Source organism: Chlorocebus sabaeus, chromosome 11, assembly GCF_047675955.1.
Source record: "Chlorocebus sabaeus isolate Y175 chromosome 11, mChlSab1.0.hap1, whole genome shotgun sequence".
NCBI lineage: Eukaryota > Metazoa > Chordata > Mammalia > Primates > Cercopithecidae > Chlorocebus > Chlorocebus sabaeus.
In genome coordinates, this window is record NC_132914.1 from 52,874,030 (window position 1) to 52,897,811 (window position 23,782).

At 34.2% G+C, this 23,782-nt stretch overlaps 2 protein-coding genes across 2 annotated transcripts; both read left to right on the forward strand.

Annotated features, from left to right (window-relative positions):
* The first annotated feature begins 9,702 nt into the window (after nucleotides 1-9,702).
* LOC103238458 (olfactory receptor 6C3-like) lies at nucleotides 9,703-10,656 on the forward strand. The gene has a single exon (XM_008003545.3). The coding sequence runs from the start codon at nucleotides 9,703-9,705 to the stop codon at nucleotides 10,639-10,641; it is 939 nt and encodes a 312-aa protein (XP_008001736.3). The 3' UTR covers nucleotides 10,642-10,656.
* A 1,596-nt stretch (nucleotides 10,657-12,252) lies between these two features.
* LOC103238459 (olfactory receptor 6C1) lies at nucleotides 12,253-19,557 on the forward strand. Its single transcript, XM_008003546.3, has 2 exons — nucleotides 12,253-12,510; nucleotides 17,759-19,557. Exon 2 carries the CDS (start codon nucleotides 17,792-17,794, stop codon nucleotides 18,728-18,730), a length of 939 nt encoding a protein of 312 aa, XP_008001737.2. The 5' UTR covers nucleotides 12,253-12,510; nucleotides 17,759-17,791; the 3' UTR covers nucleotides 18,731-19,557.
* The last annotated feature ends 4,225 nt before the right edge of the window (nucleotides 19,558-23,782 follow it).

The window sequence follows — 23,782 nt, forward strand, 5'->3', positions numbered from 1 at the left end:
TCCTTTGGGTATTTACCCAATAATGAGATTGCTGGGTCGGTGCTGGGACAACTGGCTAGTCATATGCAGATTGAAACCGCATCCCTTCCTTACACTATATACTAAAAACAACTCAAGACGGATTAAAGACTTAAATGTAAAACCTAAAACTACAAAAACCCTGGAGGATAACCTAGGAAATAACACTTTGGACATAGGCCCTGGCAAAGATTTGATGATGAAGACACCAAAAACAATTGAAACAAAAACAAAAATTGACACGTGGGACCTAATTAAATTAAACAGCTTCTGCACAGCAAAAGAAACCATCTTTTGCTTTTTGATAATAGCTATCCTAACAGATGTGAGGTGATAGCTCATTGTTGCTTGAATATGCATTTCCTGATGATTGTGATGCTGAAGATATTTTCAAATACCTCTTTGTTATTTGTGTGTGTGTGTATGTGTGTGTGTGTGTGTGTGTGTGTGTGTGTGTGTGTTTTTGGAGTCAGGTCCTTTGCCCGTTTTCTAATTGAGTCATTATTTAGGGTTGTTTACCTAAATGCAGGGTTGTTATTCAATTGTAGAAGTTTAATTTATATTTTGGAGATTAATCTTTCATCAGGGTTTTACAATTACAAATACTTTCTCCAATTCCATAGGTTGCCTTTCCACCTTATAGATTGTTTGCTTTGCTGTGCAGAAGATTTTTATTTTGGTGTAATTCTACTTGTCTATTTTTTTATTTTAGTGCCTGTGCTTTTGGTGTCATATCTAAGAAATCATTGCCAAGACCAATATCACAAGCTATCTTCCATGTTTTCTTATAAAAGTTTCTTCTAAGAGGTTCAGGTTTTATGTTTACATATTTAATTTATTTTGAGATGATTTTTGTGTATGGTGTAATATATGCCTAATTTCATTTATTTCTATGTGGATATTCACTTTTCCCAACACTATTTGTTGAAGAGACTATCCTTTCCACATTGTGTGTGTGTGGCACACTTGTCAAACATTCACTGTATATGTGTGGATTTAGTTCTGGGCTTTCTATTCTGTTCCATTGTCTACATGTCTCATGTCTGTTTTTATGCCAGTCCAGTACTCTTTTAATCACTGTAGTTTTGAAATCTATTTTAAAATCAAGAAGTGTGATGTCTTCAGCTTTGTTTCATTTTCTCAACAGTGGTTTGACTATTTGGGGTCTTTTGTGGGTCCATGTAAATTTTAGGATTGTTTTTTCTATTTCTGCAAAAAAGTCAATGAAATTTTGATAGAGTTTGTTTTGAATGTGTAAATAATTTTGCATTAGTATAAAATGTTTGATGGAATTGCCCAGTGAAGCGATCAGGTCCTGAGCTTTCCTTTGTTGGAAGAGTTTTGAATACTGATTCAATCTCCTTTATCATTACTGTTCTGGTTAGGTTTTCAATTTATCCTATGATGATGTTTATGTGGGCAATAAGCACATGAAAAGATGCTCAAAATCATTAGATATTAGGGAAATGCAAAATCAAAACCACAATGACATACATACCACTTTACAGCCACTAGAATGGTTACTGCGTGCGCGCACACACACACACACACTCATACATATATAAATTGTCTTGTGTGTGTATATATGTACATATATATATATAATTTCTCTACCAGCAATGTATAAAAATTCCAATTTATCTATATCACCAATGCATGCACACACACAAATATATATAACATATAATATGTAAATATATATAACACACAAATATATATATTATATATGTGCATGGATTGCACACATATATGTGCATGGATGGTGATGTAGAGAAATTGGAACCCTCATACATTGCTGGTGGGAATGTAAAATGGTGCCAATACTATGGAAAACAGTGTAGCAACTTCTTAAAAAGTTAAATATAAGGGTCGGGCATAGTGACTCACACCTGTCATCCCAGCACTTTGGGAGGACAAGTCAAGAGGATTGCTTGAGCCCAGTAGTTCAAGACTAGCCTGGCAACATAGCAAAACCCCCATCTGTACAAAAAATAAAAGTAATTATCCAGAAACAGTGACATGAATCTGTAGCCTGTTACTCAGAAGACTGAATGGGGAGGATCCCTTGAGCCCAAGGACTTGAAGTTGCCATGAGCTATGATCACACCACTGCATTTCAGCCTGGGCGACAAAGTGAGACTCTGTCTCAAAAAAGAGAAACCAATGAACAGTTAAATATAAACTTACCTATGTCCCACAAATTGTATTTCTAGCAATTGAAAACATGTTCACAAAAAAATTTGTACATAAACATCAATAGTTTAGTGAAGAACAGGAATGACCTGATAGAGCTGAAAACCATAGCACAAGAACTTCGTGAAGCATACACAAGTGTCAATAGTCAAATCGATCAAGCAGAAGACAGGATATCAGAGATTGAAGACCACCTTACTAAAATCAGGTGTGAAGACAAGATTAGAGAACAAAAGAGTGAAAAGGATGAACAAAGCCTCCAAGAAATATAAGACTATGTGTAAAGACCAACCCTACGATGGATTGGTGTACCTGAAAGTGATGGGGAGAATGGAACCAAGTTGGAAAATACTCTTCAGGATATTATCCAGGAAAACTTCCCCAACCTAGCAAGAGAGGCCAATATTCAAATTCAGGAAATACAGGGAACACCACTAAGATACTCCTTGAGAAGAGCAACACAAAGACACATGATTGTCAGATTCTCCAAGGTTGAAATGAAGGAAAAAATGTTAAGGGCAGCCAGAGGGAAAGGTCAAGTTACCTACAAAGGGAAGCCCATCAGATTAACAGTGGAACTCTCTGCAGAAACCCAACAAGCCAGAAAAGAGTAGGGGCCAATATTCAACATTCCTACAGAAAATAATTTTCAAGCCAGAATTTCATATCCAGCCAGACTAAGCTTCACAAGTGAAGGAGAAATAAAATCCTTTACAGACAAGCAAATGCTGAGGGATTTATGTCACCACCAGGCCTGACTTACAAGAGCTCCTGAAGGAAGAACAAATATAGAAAGGAAAGAGCGGTACCAGCCACCACAAAAACACACCAAAACATGAAAACCAATGACACTATGAAGAAACTACATCAGCTAATACATAAAATAATCAGTTAGCATCATAAAGACAGGATCAAATTTACACATAACAATATTAACCTTAAATGTAAATGGGCTAAATGCCCCAGTTAGAAAACACAGAATGGCAAATTGGAGTCAAGACCCATCAGTGTGCTGTATTCAGGAGACCCATCTCACGTGCAAAGACACACATAGGCTCAAAATAAAGGGATGAAGGAATATTTATCAAGCAAATGGAAAGCAAAAAAGAAATCAGGGGTTGCAATCCTAGTTTCTGATAATACAGACTTTAAACCAACAAAAATAAAAAAAGATAAAGAAGGGCATTACATAGTGATAAAGGGATCAATGCAACAAGAAGAGTTAACTAGCCCAACTACATATGCACCCAATACAGGAGCACCCAGATTCATAAAACCTTCTTAGAGACCTACAAAGAGACTTAGTCTCACACACAATAATAGTGGGAGACTTTAACATCCCACTGTCAATTTTAGACAGATCAACGAGACAGAAAACCAACAAAGATATTCAGAACTTGAACTCAGCTCTGGAGACATCTACAGGACTCCCTACCCCAAAACAACAGAATACACATTTTTCTCAGGGCCACATAGCACTTATTCTAAAATCGACCACATAATTAGAAGTAAAACACTCCTCAGCAAATGTAAAAGGACAGAAATAATAATAAACAGTCTCTCAGACCACAGTGCAATCAAATTAGAACTCAAGATTAAGAAACTCACTAAAACTGCACAACTACATGGGAATTGAAAAACCTGCTCCTGAAAGACTACTGGGTAAACAACAAAATTAAGGCAGAAATAAATAAACACGTTCTTTGAAACCAATGAGAACAAAGAGACAATGTACCAGAATCTCTGGGACACAGCTAAAGTAATGTTAAGAAGGAAATTTATAGCACTAAATGCCCATATCAGAAATCTGAAAATATCTGAAATTGATACCCTAACATTGCAATTAAAAGAACTGGAGAAGCAAGAGCAAACAAAATCAAAAGCTAGCAGAAGACAAGAAATAACTAAGATCAGAGCAGAACTGAAGAAGATAGACACACGAAAAACCCTTAAAAGAACCCAATGATTCCAGAAACTGATTCTTTGAAAAGATTAACAAAATAGATAGACTTCAGCTAGACTAATAAAGAAGAAAAGAGAAGAATCAAATAAATACAATTTAAAAATCATAAAGGGGATATCATCACTGATAGCACAGAAATACAAACTAACATCAGAGAATACTATAAACACCTCTATGCAAATAAGCTAGAAAACCTAGAAGGAATGGATAAATTCCTGGACAAATACACGCTCTCAAGACTAAACCAGGAAGAAATTGAATCCCTGAATAGACCAATAACAAGTTCTAAAATTGAGGCAGTAATTAATAGCCTACCAACCAAAAAAAGCCCAGAACCAGACAGATTCACAGCCGAATTTTGCCGGAGGTATGAAGAGGAGCTGGTACTTCCTTCCAAAACTATTCCAAACAATAGAAAAAGAACTCCTCCCTAACTCATTTTATGAGACCAGCATCATCCTGATGCCAAAACCTGGCAGAGATACAACAAAAAAAGAAAACTTCAGGTCAATATCCCTGATGAACATTGATGCAAAAATCCTCAATAAAATACTGGCAAACTGAATCCAGCAGCAGATCAAAAAGCTTATCCACCACAATCAAGTTGGCTTCATCCCTGGGATGCAAGTCTGGTTCAATGTATCCAAATCAATAAACATAATCCATCACAGAAACAGAACCAATGATAAAAACCACATGATTATCTCAATAGATGCAGAAAAGGCCCTCGATAAAGTTCAACACCTATTCATGCTAAAAACTCTCAATAAACTAGGTATTAATGGAACATATCTCAAAATAATAAGAGCTATTTATGACAAAACCCATAGCCAGTATCATACGGAATGGGCAAAAGCTGGAAGCATTCCCTTATAAAACTGGCACAAGACAAGAATGCCTTCTGATACCACTCTTATTCAGCATAGTTCTGCCCAGGGCAATCAGGCAAGAGAAAGACATAAAGTGTATTCAGATAGGAAGAGAAGTCAAATTGTCTCTGTTTGCAGATGACATGAATGTATATTTAGAAAACCCCATCATCTCAGCCCCAAAACTCCTTAAACTAATAAGCATCTTCAGCAAAGTCTCAGGATACAAAAACAATGCAAAAATCACAAGAATTCCTGTACAGCAACAATAGACAAGCAGAGAGCCAAATCATGAATACACTCCCATTCACAATTGTTACAAAGAGAATAAAATACGTGGGAATACAACTTACAGGGGACGTGAAGGGCCTCTTCAAGGAGAACTACAAACCACTGCTCAGTGAAATAAAAGAGGACACAAACAAATGGAAAAAAGTTCCATGCTCATGGATAGGAAGAATCAATATAGTGAAAATGGTCATACTGTCCAAAGTAATTTACAGATTCAATGCTATCCCCATCAAACTACTATTGATTTTCATTACACAATTAGAAAACTCTACTTCAAATTTTACATGGAACCAAAAAAGAGCCCGCATAGCCAAGACAATCCTAAGCAAAAAGAACAAAGCTGGAGGCCTTATGCTACCTGACTTCAAACTCTACAAGGCTACAGTAACCAAAACAGCATGGTACTGGTACCAAAACAGATGTATAGACCAATGGAGCACAACAGAGACCTCAGAAATAACACCACACATGTTGTACAACAATCTGATCTTTGACAGAGATGACAAAAACAAGCAACAGGGAAAGGATTCTCTATTTAATAAATGGTGCTGGGAAAACTGGCTAGCCATATGTGGAATAAGACTTAAATGTAAAACACAAAATCATAAAAACCCTAGGAAAAAACCTAGGCAATACCATTCAGGAAAGACTTCATGACTAAAACACCAAAAGCAATTGCAACAAAAGCCAACATTGATAAATGGGATCTAACAAATCTAAAAATCCTCTGTACAGCAAAAGAAACTATCATCTGAGTGAACCTAAATTTTCTCCCATTCTTTAGGTTGCTGCAATCTACCCATCTGACAAAGGTCTAACATCCAGAATCTACAAGGAACTTAAACAAATTTACAAGAAAAAAACAAACAACCCTGTCAAAAAGTGGGCAAAGGATATAAACAGACATTTCTCAAAAGAAGACATTTATGCATCCAGGATATATATGAAAAAAAGCTCATCATCACTGGTTAGAGAAAAGGAAAAAAACACTGCAATGAGATACCATCTCATACGTTAGAATGGTAATTATTAAAAAGTCAGCAAATAACAGATGCTGGTGAGGGTGTGGAGAAATAGGAATGCTTTTACACTGTTGGTGGGAGTGTAAATTAGTTCAACCATTGTGGAAGACAGTGTGGGGATTCCTCAAGGATCTAGAACCAGAAACACCATTTGACCCAGCAATCCCATTACTGGGTATATACCCAAAGGATTATAAATCATTTTACTATAAAGACACATGCACACGTATGTTTATTGCAGCCCTATTTACAATAGCAAAGACTTGGAACCAACCCAAATACCCATCAATGATAGACTGGATAAGGAAAATGTGGCACATAAACACCATGGAATACTATGCAGCCATAAAAAAGGATGAGTTCATGTCCTTTGCAGGAATATGGATGAAGCTGGAAGCCATCATTCTCAGCAAACTAACACAGAAAACCAAACACTGAATGCTCTCACTCATAAGTGGGAGTTGAACAATGAGAACACATGGACACAGGGAGGGGAACATCACACACCAGAGCTGGGCCTGTTGGGGGGTGGTGGGAAAGGGGAGGGAGAGCATTAAGAAAAATACCTAATGCATGCAGGATTTAAAACACAGATGACAGGTCAATAGGTGCAGCAAACCACCATGAAACATGTATACCCTATGTAACAAAACTGCACGTTCTGCACATGTATCCCAGGAAAAAAAAAAAAGAATGCCCTGTAGCATTGTAACTAATGAAAATAGTAACAATAAAATTCCCTAAATTTTAATCAATAATATTATTAAATTACATATAAGTATTTCTCTGGTATTCTATGCAACTAATACACAAAGATGACTCTGTTTAGATAACTTGAGAAGGAATGATATTCATTATATCTGGTTAACTAAAAAATAAAAAAATACAGCATATTTTCTGTAATAAAAATTGCATAACTGTACAAAGAAAAAAAACTCTTCTCTCTGAATTTGTTACTGTGACTGTTTATTGATGAATATACAGAACAATACCTGGTAGAACATACTATAAATGCTTAATACTGGTTTATTTGAAAACTTGAGGGAAAATGAAGGTTTGGTGGGAAACATAAGGGCCATTCCATGTACATGATATACTGCTGTGACACTTGATTCTCATAACCTTAATCATAAATTAGTTTTAAAATTAAAAATGAAATGCTGAAGTTTTAAATACTTTCATGATTTTTTGTAATATTAAAATGTTTTATTTAGTCATTCATTCTGCTCAGTGCATGTAGAGATGTATGAATGAATAAAGCATTGTTGGTACTACCCTCAAAGAGTGGTCCACTGTTGAGTAGTTCAGCTCTGGAATTAACCAGCCCCGAAGGAATGGAGAATAAATTATCTCCTGAGTGTAGACTCTGAGTGCCATGTGGGTATCAGGAAATTTAAGCATAGCCAAAGGGAAAGCAGATTGACTGTATAAGCTGTTAGTACATTTTTATCTTGTTACATTGTTTGGCTTTCCAAAATGGTATGTGATGACTCATTACTTCTTTTGAATGTATCTCTCCATGCATCCTTCCTTTCTTCACTCTAGTCTCCCAGGGATCTATATGGTGACCAGAGAAGGTAAAATAGTGTTATCTTGGTTTAGTATTCAATCTTTATCTTATTCACAGACCTTTGAACTGTTTTATCTTCCAATTTCTTAAATATTCCCTGAAAATTTACTTAAAGTCTCAGAATTACAATAATAGTTTCTTGGAGTTCAGGCCAGAGCAACATTTACATTTGTATGCAAAGATAAAAGATAAATTTATTTTTATTAATAACAGAACCTGCTAAAAATCTTACATGTAATTCGGCCTGTATTTTCTCAATGTGAGAGATTTTTACATAATAGTGACAAGGGTAAACTAATGACAAAGAAAGTCTCCTGAAATGTATTATAAATGCATTATAGTTCATATTTTTAAATAAAATAAGAAAAATGTATAATTATATTTATGACTAGCATAATTATACCTATCACAAAGTATTTTTCTTATTTGTCAATAAATAGACAAAGTTTTATCTTTTTTATCCAAAAGTTTATTTTGTTGCAATAAATACCAGGGATTCCCAAATTATCATTTTAACATCTTTACTACTCTTAATTTTACATTTAATATGTTTCAGCATTGTTCAAATCACAGTAACAATCTCTATCTTTGATCTGCCAGTTTTGCTGATATGCTAATGAACAAACATGTATTTTCTTGAAAGAAAAGAATGCTAATTAACAGAAAAATAAAACGAAAAGTAGGAAAAAATGCACAGTAACAGCTTTGATACTTATCACCCCCTGAGTGACTCAGTTCATGCTACAGAAAGAAGGTAATACAACAAATATTCAGAACTCATATCACAGACACAATGCCATTTGCTAAGGATAAGGAGAGAACAAGACAGGTAAAAGTCATATAGATTACATTTTAGAGATTTGTGGTTTCTATAAAGTAAATCCTACATAAAATTTATTCAATTATTTAGTCTTCAAAGAAGGAAGCCATGTGATTGTATGGCATCAAAAAAACTCCCTTATGAGTTGCTTCTTGTCATCAGGCAAGTTTAAGATTAAAAAGATTAAGTTAATATAGTTTTTTTTAAAGTCAATTTTTAATTTAAATAACAATCAAGAAAATTATACACATGGATCATCAGTATGTTTAGAACTATATTATTGAACTATATCTATGTGACAATCAATTTCTCTGGCTTGTGTTTTCTTTCCCATAAGTTAAAAACTTTACTCTTGTTTGCAACCACAGCAACTCTAGTCTTATATTTCTGTGACTGCAAACACATTTATTTTTGTTGATCATATTTAGAAGAATATAAGTTAAGGACAAAAATAATCATAGCTACTATTAAGCTCAGAAATTGTGATTAGGTAATAAATTTAGACCAATAAAATTTATGTTTGTAAATAACATTGGAATTCAAACTAAAATCAGATATTTCAGTCCTAAAAACACTGGAAACTGAAAAATCGTATGTAAAAATAAAAATGACATATATAATTTAAAAAATTGCTGTAGAAATCTGTAATTCAAAGGTATATTGCACATGTGGAAGATTTTATTAGACGAAGAGGTTTTATATAAAGTCACCAATAAGAAGACTTCATATATGTGAATACATGTTTTCATTTTAATAGAGGCTACGTAGAATTTTTCTGCTTTAATAGGAATGAGTGGATATTGCAAAAATTACTACAAGGAAAAGCATCCATTGCTTCATGTCACTGAAGCCAGTTATAACCAATATTTAAATTTTAATTCCTTTAAATTTCACTTATTCTTTTTGTGTGTTTTATTTTTCACCAACAGATCTTCTTGAAAGAAAAAAATCTCAGCATGAGAAACCACAAAACAATTACAGAGTTTGTACTCTTAGGCATATCAGACAGCCCAGAGCTTCAGATTGTAATTTTTATCTTTTTATTTATAACTTATGTATTAAGTGTGACTGGCAATTTAACCTTTATCATATTTGCCTTGATAGACTCTAGTCTAAAGATTCCTATATATTACTTCCTCTGGAATTTCTCCTTCTTAGAAATTACAGTCACCAGTGTTTCCATCCCCAAATTTTGGGGGGCAATTATTACTAAAGTCAAGACCATTTCCTGTAACAACTGTTTAGCTCAATTATTTTTCTTCATCTTCATGGATGCGTCTAAATTTTTTCTTCTAGCTGTGATGTCTTATGATCGTCATGTGGCCATCTGCAAGCCTCTCCACTACACCACCATCATGAACAAGAAAATTTGCACCCTGCTTGTCTTTAGTTCATGGCTGGGAGGATTTCTGACCATTTTTTCACCACTCACACTTATCTTCAAATTAGATTTTTGTGCTTCCAATGTCACTGATCACTTCTCTTGTGACTATTTCCCCATCTTACAACTTTCGTGCTCAGACACGTGGCTTTTAGAGATGATTGGTTTTTACTTTGCCTTTGTTACTCTGCTGATTACCTTAGCATTAGTAATTCTGTCCTATGTGTGCATCATTTGCACTATTCTGAGAATTCCATCTGCCAATCAGAGGAAAAAGGCTTTCTCCACTTGCTCCTCTCATATGATCGTCATCTCCACCTCTTGTGGAAGCTGTATATTCATGTATGTCAAGCCTTCAGCAAAAGAAACAGCATCATTGACCAAAGGAGTAGCTATTCTCAACACTTCAGTTGCCCCCATGCTGAACCCTTTTATTTACACCCTGAGAAACCAGCTAGTAAAACAAGCTTTTAAAGATTTGGTTCACAAAGTAGTGTTTTATAGAAACAAATGAAAGTATGTACTAACACGAATGAATGTCATCATAAAGATTCAATAAAGGAAAAATGAAGTTTTAACTTGTCCACTATCCTCCTATACCCATCTCACAACTACCAGAAATGCTGAGTTCATTTGCTTCCGTTTTCTTTTTAACTTGAAAGTGACTGTGTTGTGTCTTCCTTTAAAACCATCTATCAGTTCCATGTAACCACTAATTTCCAATTTTAGTTAAAAAGTCAGTGGCTATTGAACATAAATCACCTCGTTGATTATTCTGAACAATAAAAATGGTTTATACCATAATGACTTAAAGAAGTAAACACTTTTAATCAACTTACTCTTAAAATTTCTCTTCTTGGTTACTAATATAACAATTTTTTTCAAATGTTCTCCATATATGATATATGAAATGATATACGAAATAAATTACTATCTGCAACAAACGTTTTTTGCAAGCAGTTTTCATCCAATTCTTCCCACTCATCTGATGGACTTGAGTATTTATTTTCCTACTCACGAGTAATTGGAAGTTCATAATATACTCTATTCTCTAGTTATGCTGAAAGTACACACTATGTCTAATTTATATGTTCTCCTATTCATTGTGTTTTTGTTTTTGAAAATGTATAAAAAGATAAATATTTAGGCAGCCATCATTGCTCTCGGGCATGCTGAGAGTCTGATATAAACTTCCTAAATAATAATAGCTCCTCTATAGAGAGTACTTATTCTGTTCCATATGCTGGAGTAGGTATGTTCCATCTCATATCTCATTTAATCTTTATAGCTACATGCAAAATAGACATGGTTATCTGCTTTGTATAAATGTGTAAATCGATACTTAGAAAAGTTGTGTAATTTGCCTAAGGTAACTGAGTTATAGTACACAATATAATAGTCTATTTTAAAAAACAAACCAAAAAACTGATCTTTGCTCTATTTTTACACATAGTGGAAACTCTGCAAGGACTTGCAAATTTTGCATAGCTTTTACTAAGAATCTGCACAATTTTGTTGTGTTGTTCAGTTATACTATCTCATTTGGGCATGATTATACTATTATAGTCTAGACAGACACTAACTCCTAAAAATATATTTGGTATATAAATGGTAACATTAATCAATCAAAACAAGAAACTCTTCAACTGCCATTGCTAGTGAGCAATATAGTGAGCAGAGAAAAAGGGGGGCAGTATTACAGTAGTAAAAGTTACTAGAAGGCAGATTAAAAATAGTGGAGGTAAGGAAGTATGTAGTACAATGCAGTAGTTTCCCAGTTTTACAAATGGCATAGAGTATTGAGTAGAGATCTGCATTAAGAATTAAGATATTTGATTGCTATCTCTATATGCCATATAATGTCAAGGGAAAAAAATCTTCACACTTAGTATTGTTTGTTTGTTGTTATTTTCTTTTCTGTCTCATTGGACACTGTCCCCCAAGCTTCCCTTTCCAATTTAAATACTAATGTGTATTATGTTTTATATTCCTTAGTGTTTCATGTACATTTCTCTTCTGGCAATTTTGATTCACTGAATTAGTCCCCTTGAGCCAGTGGCAGAGAGACTAGATAAAACATGAAGTACCTCGTGGTGTCTAATATCTATGTAGAAACCATGCCAGACAGTTCTAAAACACTTTCAGATACTTTCTCTATTTTGTATTTTTGCTCCTTTCTCACTCTCTACTATCAAAGAAACATATCCCCTCTGGATAAAATGGGAAAATTAAGACAAAAACACTGAAAATAGGAAGAACATTTGTTCAATGAGAAAGTGAATGTTTTCAGAAATCCTGGTTTTACTGGATAGCAATGGCATCTGCTAATATTTTTACTATTCCAGCCATTCTGAATGTTAGTGAAACTATATGAAAATCAGAGGTAAGTAAAACCTATGGAAGGCAATGGAAATCTCTCAAATCATAGCATTGAATCATTACATAACAGCTCAACTTTTAATCAATGTAAATAGGTGTTATACTTTGAAACCTGACATATTAACGTGTATAAAAAGGATTAGCATGTCCTAGTATACCAGCTTATTCATTCTCTAATAATTAAAAGCAGGAAATTACTATCTCTGTCTCTGTGTTTTTAATCAAATATAGCTATACAGTACTGTGCTTAAGAGAACAGGCTAAGTAGTCTGAGACTCTACTTAATTTTTGCTAGCTATATGAATTAAGTTATATAATTTCTCTGAGCCTCAGCTCTTCATTTGGGAATAAGGATAAAAACTTCAGAAATATGTTGTAAAGGCTAAGTGAGATAAAGAAAAAAAGTCCCTAGTTCCGAATAGATAGTGCCTTTAATAAATCAAAACTACAATGAATATTTTCCCAAATTAATTTCCAATAAACAAAAAATAAATAATGTAACTATTCCTAGAGCCTACTAAATGCTGCATGATTTATGGAACACTTATTTATAGTATTTCAATTAATTCTCAAAAACATCCTTGAAGTTTCAACTCTGTTTTAAACAGAGAAAACTGAAGTTTAAAGACATTAAGTAACTCACCCAAAGTCACAAATCCATTAAATGTCTCATTCATATCTCTCTAATGTTAAAGCTCATACTTTCTGTGATAATAAATTGGCCTTATAGGTCATAAATAAAAAATTAATAGTATGTTAATACCACAATTTTCTGTTAATTAATGTCCTTTTCCTATCTTGTTTAAATTATAAATGGCTAGCTCATGAACCGAAGGAATGAGGTTATGAGTATTTGTTTTCCAGAAAACTTGACAGAAATGAATGTTACTATTTATGAAAGTAAGTGCGATTTGGTGACATCTCTTTTCCCTTGATTTGTTTCTATGCACACTTGTATGAAGGTTGAGAATTAAACCTGCCCATCATTATCGAAAGGAAGAAATATAAATTTTTCATATTTCTCCAGGGAAATAGTCATCTAAAACTATAATAAAAACAGTCAAAAACAGATTTAGTAAAATAATTCTTTCAACCACTCAATGACTTTTCCTGAAGAGCCACTGTTTCATTCAGGCCTACAGAATTTCTCAAAGTAATCCTTGTGTCATGGCCCAGAACCTAGAATAACTGAGCGGTACCGAAGTGTATTTTAGCATAATTATAAAACTGAGCTATATATTGCCCACAACATTTAGCTAAATAATTTTCTTTTTCATTAGTATATTAACCTAAGCTCTAAATAAATCTTTAAATTTATAAAGTTGAAAAAAACACCAGGGTGATACGAGTAATAAAGGTTTTGAAGATATGCTCTGCAAAATTTTTTCAGTGATCTCTATTAAGGTAAAGGAGAAATAACTGAGTAAACACAGAAAAATTTAAAAACTAGATTTTCAAAGTATTTGCATTGCTAAGGGAGGTCTCAACTCAGTGTAATTTAAAACCATATTAAACAGTACACACACACACACAGAGAGAGACAGAGAGAGAGAGAGAGAAATAAAATGGAACCAGTCAGCCCCTTATCTCAGTCTCTTAAAAGCACATCCCTAGATTCTTCAAACTGATTTACTCTCCAATAGTCCCTTTCTTACCAGGCACATCAAATAATTACCAATATCTAACCTAGTTTATTTAAAGGGTCATCGTTAATATTTACTTGATGGCTGACCAAGATACAGGGTTGTTTTTAGAAAGCTCTGAAGATGCTTTGTAGTCACTTTATTCAGCAATTATTAAGCATCACCCTTAATTTTCATTTTAAATGGCTCAAAGGATTTGTTGCAGGAATCTTTAGAAAACAAGTAAGTAATTTGTTGAAATGGTAGAAGGAAGTGAAAACTTAATAAACTAAGCCATATTCTTCCAGGAGAAAATATGGATTTGTATTCAGATATAAAAATCCAAGATAATGAATTAAATGCTTGGAGGTATTCCTCATTATCTGTATGAATACGTCCTGAGATCTTTTAACTCTCTAGGAATTGATTGCAACTTGTTAAACATTGAGGTTGAACCCTCTCAAAGGACTATGGATACTGATAATTTTTATCAAGCTTGTTTTATATTGGCAAATGAATATAATTCATTAAACTTTCATAAACATTTCTACATAAAAGCATGATATACCACATCCAGTTCTTGTTATTGGATCACATACGACTAGAGCTTCTTTAAGCCTGTTTCCCTGGTCTTTGAAGACCAGCTATAGAAGTGTCTATTTTTTTGTGAAGTATCTCATGAACCCTTCAAATAAAGACTTACACCTTCCATCATAGCTTTTCCTATGTTCCCTCACAGCTTTCATCTGAAGCAAAAGAATGAGTCATGGTATTGTTATTGAGTAAAGTGTTAAAAAATAGCAGGGAATTTAAGAGGAAAACAGACATACAAAAAAGTTGAAATAAGGTGAATAATACAGTGTAATAGACCAGTAATAATCTGATATATATTTTTTTAAAACTTGAGTCTCTCATGTCAGTAAGTTGTTGAATAAAACCGAATCTTCAGATCGAATCTAAATCTTGTATATTTGATATGAATATATTTTGTGACTTCAAAGTGTTAAGAAAAACGCATGCTTTTAATGAAAAATAAACCCTGATGAAATAAGAGTGATGTTGCTGGAGCTGGAGTGAAGTCAATTGAAAGGATGAATTGTAAAAAAATTTAAAGACAGTAATTCGAAAATAACGTTTCTTGAAGTTTTCTTTAAACTTATGTATCAATGAAATGTGATTCCCTTTACATATCTTTTGTTTTAAATTTTGTCAATACGGTGAACTTGATCCAAATATGTAAACACATCTCACAAGGTAAGACATGTAAGAAAATACATCTTGTAAAACAAAGATAAAAAACTAAGTAAAATCCAGGCTAGAATATCAGCATAAAATAGCAAACTGCACTGATGGCAGCATGTGATTCAATAACAAACTCAACTTTAATTAATTAATTAATTAACTAGATGAGTGTTTCCTTTAAACCTACCATAACTATACTAAATACTGGATTATGCTGAAATAGCTTTGAAGATAAAATCCTGTTCTAACTCTCAAGAATGCATAGAATAACGGAGGAGTTAACAGGAGATTTCAGCCTATTGTAAGTGTGATGAGTTAGGAAGAATGAGCATAAGATTCTCATGCTATGCACACAGCGGGTATTAAACCTAGTGTTGTAGAAATAAGGACAGAGTTAATTTGGGATGTCATTACAATGTATTGCCCACAATGCTTATACACACACACACACACACACACACAAATACACACATTCATATATGTATGTGTAATATATATGCACATATAATTTACTGCAAGCTTCAAGCACTTTTAGAAGGGTTATTACTAACGAAGAGCAGAGAAAATAACTGGCTATGAGTAGCAATGTTGATAAGCTATGAACATCACAGTGATCAAATTCTGGTTGAAGATAAGAGAAGTGGAGTGTGTGTGTGTGTGTGTGTGTGTGTGTGTGTGTGTGGTGGTGGTGGTGATGAGGTGGAAGAGGCAGATACACCATGGTGGGAGAGGTCAGCGCCATGTAGACAAGGAAGAGCAAAGATTTATTTGCCTAGAATGCCTGACAGGTACTATGAAACCTGGTGACTTTTTTCCTATTGCTTTATTGTTACTGTTCTCATGTGACTCTCTTGGTGCCAAATATAATTGTTACTACTCATTTAAGACATAACCTTTTGGACAGGACACCTTCCCATTCCCAAAGATTTTCAGCTCAATGGTTAGGAAATACTTTCCCCATAGAACAAAGCCTCACACAGTTTTCACTAAATGCTTTAGCTTTCACTAAATTTCACTAAATAAATATATTATATATATTTATTTATATAACTATATGAAAATATAAATATAAATTATATAAATATACATATTTATAAAGCATTTAGAAAGGTCATAAGTAAGCTAATACATATTAAGTTATATAAAAGTTATTAAGTTAATATACATGTTAACTTAATGCTCACAATAGCTCTATGAGATGCACTTGTATACAGTGGAAGAAAGTACAGGTGAAGCTACTGAGACAGAGAAGTGTTAAGTCATTTTCAGATATAGTAAACAGATTGGATTCATAACTAGAAAACCTCACTCTTTTCTATGGAAATGTTTATGTCAATATAATTTGTACTTTATTTTCAAAAAGAAAGAATTAAAAATTGTTATTTCAAAGCATGAATAAATAATTAAACAAATCTTGGAGAATACTTATGTATCATCTTTTTAACTGAGGGCATCCTTCTCAAATTAATAATATTATATCATTTACTTATTTATTTCAACTAGGAAGCAAAATGGCTTCTATAGGAATAAAAGTCATAAAATGACACATAGGTAGGCTGAAATATCATGAAATATTGTAAGATATTCACATGCAATAAACTTCAGTTTTGGGCTCTTCCAGCTTACATTATTCTATACTTCTTCCTCTCCTGTATTCCAGACATCTGAAGTTGTTCATGGCAATGGCTTAAGTAGGCAGATCACCTGAGGTCAGGAGTTCGAGACCAGCCTGGCCAACACGGCAAAACCCCGTTTCTACTAAAAATACAAAAATTAGCAAGGCGTGGTGGCACATGCCTGTAATCCCAGCTACTTAGGAGGCTGAGGCAGGAGAATCGCTTGAACCCAGGAGGCAAAGGTTTCAGTGAGCCAAGACTGCGCCAGTGCACTCCAGCCTGGATGACAGAGTGAGACTCCACCTCAAAAACAACAACAACAAACAAAACAAAACAAAAAACAAAACAAAACAAAAAACCTCAAGTATCTTCTCCATATTGAGAATTATCAGAGTAATCAAACTTTTACATAACTTGGAAACTTGTATAGGGATTGGTACAAGGATACAAAGGTGGTTCTGATTACAGAGGAAACTTGTAGGCATGTCTCTGAAAGATAACAGGTGTTAAGTGGAGTCAGCAAAGTCTGGTTTCAAATTCCTCCCCTACCATTTCCAACTGTGATACCAAACTTTTATTTTTAACCTGTCTTATGTGAAGAGTTTTCACCTGTAAAAGAGTGGAAATTAAAGGACCACTGTTATTATCGGGTGGTGTTAAATTTCCCCTTGAAGTAGAAATGGCATACTACGTCAACCAAACTCCAGCTCTGTATTTGGATATTTGTTAATCCATAACTCTTCAAGTGTGTTATTTGTGCTTTCTCTTATAGGTCTGGCAGGGGGAAAAAGTAAGCAACTGAAGAATGAGAAATCATACAGAAATAACAGAGTTTATTCTTCTGGGATTGACAGATGACCCAAAGTTTCAGGTTGTGATCTTTGTCTTCCTGCTTATCACCTACATGCTCAGCGTCACTGGGAACCTGACCATTATCACCCTCACCCTGCTGGATTCCCACCTGCAGACCCCCATGTATTTCTTCCTCAGAAATTTCTCCATATTAGAAATTTCATTCACAACTGTCAGTATACCCAAGTTTCTGGGTAACATTATTTCAGGAGATAAAACCATTTCCTTTAATGATTGCATAGTTCAGTTATTTTTTTTCATTCTCTTGGGAGTCACAGAGTTTTACCTTCTGGCTGCCATGTCCTATGACCGCTATGTGGCCATCTGCAAGCCTCTGCATTACTTGAATATCATGAATCGAAGAGTCTGCACACTGCTTGTTTTTACTTCTTGGCTGGCTTCATTCTTAATCATATTCCCAGCACTCATGTTGCTCTTAAAGCTTGATTACTGTAGGTCTAATATTATGGACCATTTTACCTGTGATTATTTTCCCCTGCTGCAACTTGCTTGTTCAGACACAAAATTCCTAGAGGTGATGGGATTTTCTTGTGCTGTGTTTACTCTAATGTTGACTTTGGCATTAATATTTCTGTCCTACATATACATCATCAGAACAATTTTGAGAATTCCTTCTGCTAGTCAAAGGACAAAGGCCTTTTCCACATGTTCTTCCCACATGATTGTCATCTCCATCTCTTATGGCAGCTGCATTTTTATGTACATTAAACCCTCAGCAAAAGATAGAGTGTCCTTGAGCAAGGGAGTGGCAATACTAAACACCTCAGTAGCCCCCATGCTGAACCACTTTATTTACAGTCTAAGAAATCAGCAAGTCAAGCAAGCTTTCATTAACATGGCAAGGAAGACAGTATTTTTCACAAGCACATGAAATGGTATGACGTGACGAATTAGAGGCACAGGAAAGGATAATACGAGTTTTCAGTAGCTTCTTCCAATCAAAATGGCCTCTTTGCACTCTTCTGCATCATTTTCTTTTTCCTAAAAGTTTGCAAGCATATTTATTTAATATATTTCTCATTCGACTGAAAATAATTTTATTGTGTCTTCCTCACACCCCCTCCTTTGAACAATTTTTTAAAATTGCAAGATTCAAAAATATTTTGAAAACTAAAATTATTCTTGAGTTTTCTTCAAGAAATAAAATTATACCTAGATACATTGGAATGGCTTTATAAATATCAATCTGATATTCTACTTGTTTTACACAGAACATACAGTTTTATAATTTTAATTTATTCTTATAGAAATTCCCTTCACTATGCTACTGGTGTTCTAGGAAATATGTAAAAGATATGATATAATTTTTTAAAAATGTAAATGAATTCATTTGAAAAGCAAAAAAACTTTCATTACTCATTTTAATTTGGTATGTTTGTGACATTAATCTATTAGTAAAGAAAAGAAGCCTAGACCATTATCAATATATACTTTTTTGTTATAAGTGCTAAGTGGATCTCCATATTTGTGAATCCCATAATATTCTCTCTATAGAATGACAGATGATGAATAGACACATACACCAATACCTATACAGATTTCATCAAACATAGAAAATATATAGTAGATTCCTAAGATATGTTAAGTTTCTGTGGGTGGAAAATAAGCTTCTTTCTATCATTACCTAAAAGTAATATGTAAATCTTCTTAAATTTTAGACTAGTTTAAAACAAGATATGTATTCGAATTATTTTATACCTGAACAAAATTATGTAAGGTTTAGTTTTATACAAAATAAAAGCTTCACAACGAAGCAAAAGTTTTCTAGTATATCTAAAATTATGATTTTTATCTGTTAAAATTTTGCTTCCTTTACTTAACATATTAATAAATGTCTAAAGTATGCAAGCAAGATGAGTGTGTGTGTGTGCCCATGATTTCAAAAGCTGAAATAACAAGTAATGATACTAAAATACTGTAAATTTTATTGATCACATTTTTAAGTAATAGAAAATAAATTATAATTTTAATCAGTGATACAAATTTTTTAAAGATTTTTGTGCAATATATTCAACTGGGAGACTAAGAACAAGGTTTGCTGAGGAAAAACTGTCAAAGAAAACTGAAATGAATTCAAAATGTTAAACAGAAGATAGAAATGGTTTCTTAATTTTATTACGTGCTATTAGAAATAACATTTTCATGTTAAACAAGAAAAATGATAGAAAGCCTGTGGCCTCTACGCCCTCTGAGCATATATTTTCTCATGTGTAAACCAAACATAACATCTTAAGTTACTATAAGAATGGAAATCAATCTGTAAAGCATGTAAAGCATGTAACATAATGAGCTATCAATATGTTAGTAACAACTATTTCTATTGTTATCTTTACATATAGTACATCTACAATTATGTTCAGATTTAAATTTTAAAAAATTTTATTTCTTTAGGATTTCAAGTCAATAATACCTGACAGAACTAACAGATGCATTTATAAAAAGTAAAACTAAATGACATTATTATCAACGTTTGAAAAGATGCATAAACTAAATTCAGTAACAGATGAGGAGGAGAAAGTTTTACTTGGGTTAGCTATGGAAACCTGATAAAGATGATTGTATGTTTATAAAATATTGAGAAATTCATTATACAGTAACATGATTGACATGAAAAATAATTACAGAATTTTGGAATTTTTGAGAGAGAGAGGTGAGAGAGTCATTGGAATACTGACATTGGTGCATACTGTATTGTTACTGAGAAACAGAATATGTACATGTACTTAGCCAGAAACAAATTACAGAATCGCTTGAAGACCAGTCTGAAATATTTGTATTTTTTTTTTAGCTTTTTTTTTTTTTTTTAATTATACTTTAAGTTCTAGGGTACATGTGCATAACGTGCAGGTTTGTTACATATGTATACTTGTGCCATGTTGGTGTGCTGCACCCATCAACTCGTCAGCACCCATCAACTTGTCATTTACATCAGGTATAACTCCCAATGCAATCCCTCCCCCCTCCCCCCTCCCCATGATAGGCCCCGGTGTGTGATGTTCCCCTTCCCGAGTCCAAGTGATCTCGTTGTTCAGTTCCCACCTATGAGTGAGAACATGCGGTGTTTGGTTTTCTGTTCTTGTGATAGTTTGCTGAGAATGATGGTTTCCAGCTGCATCCATGTCCCTACAAAGGACACAAACTCATCCTTTTTTATGGCTGCATAGTATTCCATGGTGTATATGTGCCGCATTTTCTTAATCCAGGCTGTCACTGATGGACATTTGGGTTGATTCCAAGTCTTTGCTATTGTGAATAGTGCTGCAAGAAACATACGTGTGCATGTGTCTTTATAGTAGCATGATTTACAACCCTTTGGGTATATACACAGTAATGGGATGGCTGGATCTTATGGTACATCTAGTTCTAGATCCTTGAGGAATCGCCATACTGTTTTCCATAATGGTTGAACTAGCTTACAATCCCACCAACAGTGTAAAAGTGTTCCTATTTCTCCACATCCTCTCCAGTACCTGTTGTTTCCTGACTTTTTAATGATCGCCATTCTAACTGGTGTGAGATGGTATCTCATTGTGGTTTTGATTTGCATTTCTCTGATGGCCAGTGATGATGAGCATTTTTTCATGTGTCTGTTGGCTGTATGAATGTCTTCTTTTGAGAAATGTCTGTTCATATCCTTTGCCCACTTTTTAATGGGGTTCTTTGTTTTTTTCTTGTAAATTTGTTTGAGTTCTTTGTAGGTTCTGGATATTAGCCCTTTGTCAGATGAGTAGGTTGCAAAAGTTTTCTCCCATTCTGTAGGTTGCCTGTTCACTCCAATGGTAGCTTCTTTTGCTGTGCAGAAGCTCTTTAGTTTAATGAGATCCCATTTGTCAATTTTGGCTTTTGTTGCCGTTGCTTTTGGTGTTTTAGACATGAAGTCTTTGCCCATGCCTGTGTCCTGAATGGCACTACCTAAGTTTTCCTCTAGGGTTTTTATGGTATTAGGTCTAACATTTAAGTCTCTAATCCATCTTGAATTAATTTTCGTATAAGGAGTAAGGAAAGGATCCAGTTTCAGCTTTCTACTTATGGCTAGCCAGTTTTCCCAGCACCATTTATTAAATAGGGAATCCTTTCCCCATTTCTTGTTTCTCTCAGGTTTGTCAAAGATCAGATGACTGTAGATGTGTGGTATTATTTTGGAGGACTCTGTTCTGTTCCATTGGTGTATATCCCTGTTTTGGTACCAGTACCATGCTGTTTTGGTTACTGTAGACTTGTAGTATAGTTTGAAGTCAGGTAGCGTGATGCCTCCAGCTTTGTTCTTTTGACGTAGGATTGTCTTGGAGATGCGGGCTCTTTTTTGGTTCCATATGAACTTTAAAGCAGTTTTTTCCAATTCTGTGAAGAAACTCATTGGTAGCTTGATGGGGATGGCATTGAATCTATAAATAACCTTGGGCAGTATGGCCATTTTCATGATATTGATTCTTCCCATCCATGAGCATGGTATGTTCTTCCATTTGTTTGTGTCCTCTTTTATTTCACTGAGCAGTGGTTTGTAGTTCTCCTTGAAGAGGTCCTTTACATCCCTTGTAAGTTGGATTCCTAGGTATTTTATTCTCTTTGAAGCAATTGGAATGGAAGTTCATTCATGATTTGGCTCTCTGTTTGTCTGTTACTGGTGTATAAGAATGCTTGTGATTTTTGCACATTAATTTTGTATCCTGAGACTTTGCTGAAGTTGCTTATCAGCTTAGGGAGATTTTGGGCTGAGACAATGGGATTTTCTAAATATACAATCATGTCATCGGCAAACAGGGACAATTTGACTTCTTCTTTTCCTAACTGAATCCCCATGATTTCTTTCTCTTGCCTGATTGCCCTAGCCAGAACTTCCAACACTATGTTGAATAGGAGTGGTGAGAGAGGGCATCCCTGTCTTGTGCCAGTTTTCAAAGGGAATTTTTCCAGCTTTTGCCCATTCAGTATGATATTGGCTGTGGGTTTGTCATAAATAGCTCTTATTATTTTGAGGTACGTTCCATCAATACCGAATTTATTGAGCGTTTTTAGCATGAAGGGCTGTTGAATTTTGTCAAAAGCCTTTTCTGCATCTATTGAGATAATCATGTGGTTCTTGTCTTTGGTTCTGTTTATATACTGGATTATATCACCACCGACCCCACAGAAATACAAACTACCATCAGAGAATACTATAAACACTTCTACGCAAATAAACTAGAAAATCTAGAAGAAATGGATAATTTCCTGGATACTTACACTCTCCCAAGACTAAACCAGGAAGAAGTTGAATCCCTGAATAGACCAATAGCAGGCTCTGAAATTGAGGCAATAATTAATAGCCTACCAACCAAAAAAAGTCCAGGACCAGATGGATTCACAGCTGAATTCTACCAGAAGTACAAGGAGGAGCTGGTACCATTCCTTCTGAAACTATTCCAATCAATAGAAAAAGAGGGAATCCTCCCTAACTCATTTTATGAGGCCAACATCATCCTGATACCAAAACCTGGCAGAGACACAACAAAAAAAGAGAATTTTAGACCAATATCCCTGATGAACATCGATGCAAAAATCCTCAATAAAATACTGGCAAACCAGATTCAGCAGCACATCAAAAAGCTTATCCACCATGATCAAGTGGGCTTCATCCCTGGGATGCAAGGCTGGTTCAACATTTGTATTCTTTATGGTAATAGATTTAGAATTATTTTAGACTCTTTAGAAAGTAACAATATGATTACCAGGAATAAGTGCTTAGATTCTAAAGAATAATAACTCAACCATTGTGTTCTTTATATGCAGATAAGTGATCCCACATTTACAACACATAATCACACTGTTAGATTCTTTTTTTTATTATTATTATACTTTAAGTTCTAGGGTACATGTGCATAATGTGCAGGTTTGTTACCTATGTATACTTGTGCCATGTTGGTGTGCTACACCCATCAACTCG

Bases quoted from the DNA above. Each gene is read 5' to 3' on its own strand.
- LOC103238458 (XM_008003545.3), top strand. From the start codon at position 9,703: ATGAGAAACCACAAAACAATTACAGAGTTTGTACTCTTAGGCATATCA.
- LOC103238459 (XM_008003546.3), top strand. From the start codon at position 17,792: ATGAGAAATCATACAGAAATAACAGAGTTTATTCTTCTGGGATTGACA.